Source organism: Psammomys obesus, unplaced genomic scaffold (assembly GCF_907164565.1).
Source record: "Psammomys obesus unplaced genomic scaffold, mPsaObe1.curated_primary_1811, whole genome shotgun sequence".
NCBI classification, from domain to species: Eukaryota; Metazoa; Chordata; class Mammalia; order Rodentia; family Muridae; genus Psammomys; species Psammomys obesus.
The window spans coordinates 7514693-7519608 of NW_026586550.1; the positions used below are offsets into that span (position 1 = coordinate 7514693).

Below are 4916 nucleotides of genomic sequence, written 5' to 3' on the forward strand. Positions count from 1 at the left end.
GAAGATATGAGAAGATGGAAAGATCTCCCATGCTCATGGCTTGGCAGGATTAACATAGTAAAAATGGCCATCTTACCAAAAGCAATCTACAGATTTAATGCAATTCCCATCAAATTGCCAACACAATTCTTTACAGACCTGGAAAGAAAAATTCTCAACTTTGTATGGAATAACAAGAAACCGAGAATTGCTAAAACAATCCTCTACAATAAAAGATCTTCTGGAGGTATCTCCATCCCTGATCTCAAGCTGTACTATAGAGCAACAGTTATAAAAACTGCATGGTACTGGCATAGAAACAGAATGGTGGATCAATGGAATCGAACAGAAGACCCAGAAATAAACCCACACACTTACGGACACCTGATTTTTGACAAAGATGCCAAAACCATACAATGGAAAAAAGATAGCATCTTCAACAAATGGTGCTGGTCCAACTGGATGTCTACATGTAGAAAAATGAAAATAGATCCATACTTATCACCCTGCACAAAACTGAAGTCCAAGTGGATCAAAGACCTCAACATAAAACCAGACACATTAAATCGGCTAGAAAAAAAAGTGGGGAATACCCTAGAACTCATTGGTACAGGAGAAAACTTCCTGAACAGAACACCAACAGCACAGGCTCTAAGAGCAACAATCAATAAATGGGACCTCATGAAATTGAAAAGCTTCTGTAAAGCAAAGGAGACCGTCATCAAAACAAAGCGACTGCCTACAGATTGGGAAAGAATCATCACCAACCCTCTATCTGACAGAGGACTCATATCCAATATATATAAAGAACTAAACAAGCTGAAAAGCAACAAACCAAGTAATCCACTTAAAAAATGGGGAACAGAGCTAAAGAGAGAATTCTCTGCAGAGGAATATCGAATGGCAGAGAAGCACTTAAAGAAATGCTCAACCTCATTAGCCATTAGGGAAATGCAAATCAAAACAACCCTGAGATTTCACCTTACACCCATCAGAATGGCCAAGATGAAAATCTCAAGGGACAACACATGCTGGAGAGGTTGTGGAGAAAGGGGAACGCTTCTCCACTGCTGGTGGGAATGTAAACTGGTACAACCACTCTGGAAATCAATCTGGCGCTTTCTCAGACAACTAGGAATAGCGCTTCCTCAAGATCCAGCCATACCACCCCTAGGCATATACCCAAAAGAGGCGCAAGTACACAACAAGGACATTTGTTCAACCATGTTTGTAGCAGCTTTATTTGTAATAGCCAGAAGCTGGAAACAACCCAGATGCCCCTCAACTGAAGAATGGATGCAGAAACTGTGGTACATCTATACAATGGAGTATTACTCAGCAATGAAAAATAAGGAAATCATGAAATTTGCAGGTAAATGGTGGGACCTGGAAAGGATCATCCTGAGTGAGTTGACCCAGAAGCAAAAAGACACTCACGGTATATACTCACTCATATAAACATACAATATAGAATAAACCCACTAAAAGCTGTACATCTAAACAAACTAAGCAAAAGAGAGGACCCTAACTAAAATGTTCAATCCCCATCCTGAAAGGCAAAGAGGATGGACATCAGAAGAAAACGAAAATAGGAAACAACCTCGGAACCCGCTACAGAGGGCCTCTGAAAGCCAGAAGAAAACAGGAAACCACCTTGAAACCTGCCACAGAGGGCCTCTGAAAGCTTCTGCAGTATAGACTGTCAAAGCAGATGCTGAGCCTGATGGCCAACTGATGGGCAGAGTGAATGGAATTTTATGTAAGAAGTGGGAAATAGTAAGAGCTGGAGGGAACGGGAACTCCACAAGCAGAGCAACAGAACAAGATAATTTGAACACAGGGAACTTCCCAGAGACTCATACTCCAACCAAGGACTATTTGTGGAGATGACCTGGAACCCCTGCACAGGTGTAGCCCATGGCAGTTCAGTGTCCAAGTGGGTTACATAGTAATGGGAAGAGGGACTGCCTCTGACATAATCTGATTGGCCTGCTCTTTGATCACTTCCCCCTGGGGGGGGGAGCAGCCTTACCAGGCCACAGTAGAGGACAATGCAGCCACTTTTGATGAGAACTGATAGACTAAGATCAGAAAGAAGGAGAGGAGGACCTCCCCTATCAGTGGACTTGGGGAGTGGCATGCATGCAGAAAGGGGAGGGAGGGTGGGATCGGCAGGGGAGGAGGGAGGGGCTTATGGGGGGATACAAAATGAATAAAGTGTAATTAATAAAAAATAAATAAAAGATTTAAAAAAAAAATAAAGTGGAGAACAACCAAAAAAGACATTCAGTGTCAACCTCTGGCCTGTACACACAGTTACACACAGTTACACACATGCACACATCCACTCACATATACACAACATACCAAGTTTAGTACCACAAAAGCAAGCAAGTCCGAAGACAGGGTGATACATGCAGAGGAACAAAGGACAGTGTATTCAAATGTGTGGAAGTAGGAGAGTTAGTACAAAACTCAGATTGTGTTCTCCGTTTTGTTTTGGGTCTGTGTGTGCGTGCATGTGTTCATTGTATGTGTATATATACATCTGTGTGTATACACTCACCTGTGGATGTGTGTGTGAAGATCAGGGATGGATTTCAGGTATACTCTATGGTACAATTGTGGGAGACAGACAACTTGTGGGAGTCAGCTCTCTCCTTCCACCACTTTGGTCCCAGAGTTAGAATTAAGGTCACTTAACTCAGGTTGTCACTCTTGGTAGCAAACCCCTTTACCCACTCAGCTAATTTGCCAGCCCCATACTGCTCTGTTGTGTTTTCATTTGTGTATTTTGTTTTGTTTGAGACAAAGTCTCTCATTGAATTTGGAGTTTTAGGTGTTGACTAGACTGGCATTGGGATCTGCCTGTCACTGCTCTCACACTCCTGGGGTTAGAGGCACACACCACCACGCCTGGCCTTTTAGATGGGTGCTGGGCATCGGAGTTTAGTCAGGTCCTCATGTTTGTGAAGCAAACGCTCTACCCACTGAGCATCTCCCCAGCTCTAGAGCATGCGTGTAGGGAGAGTGGTGGCTGGAATGGCAAGTCAGCTAACATATAAATGCTTGGAATGCCGGGTAAGAAATGTGGAGTTTACAATGACTGGCTCTTTGGCCTCCCCACCCCCCAAGGGAGGAGCAGTCCTGTTAGGCCACAGAGGAGAGCTTTGCAGCCAGTCCTGAAGATACCTGATAAAACAGGATCGAATGAATGGGGAGGAGGTTCCCCCTATCAGTGGACTTGGCAAGGGGCACGGTGGAGATGAGAGAGGGAGGGAGGGACTGGGAGGGAATGAGGGATCGGGACACGGCTGGGATACAGAGTTAATAAAATGTAACTGATAAGAAAAATAAAAATAAAAAAAATAAAAAAAAAATAAATTCCTGAATTCTGGCTGGGATACAAAGTAAATAACTTGTGATTAATATTAAAAAATTAAAAATTAATAATAAAAAAACAAAAAAAATTCCTGAATTCTGGGTAACATAAAGAGAACTGTTACATGATTTAAACTTAGTTCCTACTATCTCTCTGATCACCAAATAAATATATTAATAGATATTGAAATAAAATCTGACTATAAACTTAAAAAAAAAAAAAGAAATGTGGAGTTTATAGCTGATAAGGAGTGAAAGTGCCATAGCCATCTGTGGGCTTCAGAAAGATCTCAATGCTGCTTTTTTTTGACACACTCCCTTTGGGTTTGCTTCCCTGTCATCATAAAGTGACCAATTTTGCTCCTTCATGCTCACCACCTTGAGAGTCGGCATCACCACAGGATCAGAGCAACTCAGGTAAGGAACCATAGCCCTGAACATCAATGAGGAAAGGAGTGTCCTAAGGAGAAACCTTTCTGTGTGGTGATTTTGATTATTCTCCTTTCTGTGCTTTCAGGTCCTGGGCACAGTTCTGAACGAGACTCTAGCTTCCCTGCTTTCACAGTTGTTGAGGGGTCCATGTTTTTTCTTAGAGTTTGAATGCCCACATAGAAAGACAGTTCTCTTCATACTGGAAGCTTCTGTAGACTCATACTACCAGGTGAGTCTAGCCTGCAGCCTACAGAGCACATCTGGACAAAGGATGACTATGAATACATCTCTACACAGACTCACAGACTTCCTTAAAATATTGTGACTTTAGTTTCAGTCTCTTAAGGCATGAACTCTGTAGGTGAGGCTGCCGTGTTGCAATTCAAAAAGCTAGAACAGGATGTGCCTGTGTACTGGACTAAAAATTCTTGAATTAAAACTTAAAGAAGCAATTTATAAATCATAAACTCACAAGTTCCAGGTCCCTCACTTCACTCTGATTGTTAACCTTCAATTGATTTTTAAGGAGAAAAAAAAATCTCATTCTGGAATTTAAAAACTTTAAAATGTGACCAGATACAGTTCAACGTTTGATTTAAAATCCATTCTACACACACACACACACACACTCACACACACATGTATGTATGTATGTATGTACTTACTGGTCTAGGATCTGCGTAGGTACCAAGCCCAATGATTGGAATGCTGTTCCCATCGCTTAGAGGTAATCGGTGGTTTGTAGCACTGAGGTTCATTGAGGAGAAAGGACGTGAAGCGTCAAGTTTCTAGAAGTGGAATGGAGTGATTCTGAACAGCACAAAGGCACATTATCTAAAAAGATAGCCTAGGGTCTATTGCATAAAAGAACTGAGCACTAGGAGGAGGAGCAGGACAGGGAAAGAAGATAAACAAATGATTTCTCAATCTTCCATGTTCCCCTGGACAAACTTTCTTAAGCAGTTTTATTTTTTTTTGTTTTTGTTTTTGAACATCATCAGAGCCCTACAGATGACCTTCAGAGGATTGATGATAACCTGTTGGTGGATTCTGCTTAGTGTTCTACAAAGAAACAAATTTCTTTCTTTCTTTCTTTCTTTCTTTCTTTCTTTCTTTCTTTCTTT

General features: G+C 41.6%; 1 protein-coding gene across 2 annotated transcripts in view; it reads right to left on the minus strand.

Annotated features, from left to right (window-relative positions):
- The window catches only part of Akr1d1 (aldo-keto reductase family 1 member D1), a 53708-nt gene extending 49070 nt beyond the window's left edge, over positions 1-4638 (minus strand). The window contains exon 1 of one of the 2 annotated variants that reach the window (XM_055602049.1): positions 4458-4638. In XM_055602049.1, the coding sequence (XP_055458024.1) occupies positions 4458-4550 (93 nt within the window). In that variant the 5' untranslated portion in view covers positions 4551-4638. The remainder of the gene's footprint in view (positions 1-4457) is intronic. The other variant, XM_055602048.1, reaches the window with a different exon arrangement.
- Positions 4639-4916: the final 278 nt, after the last annotated feature.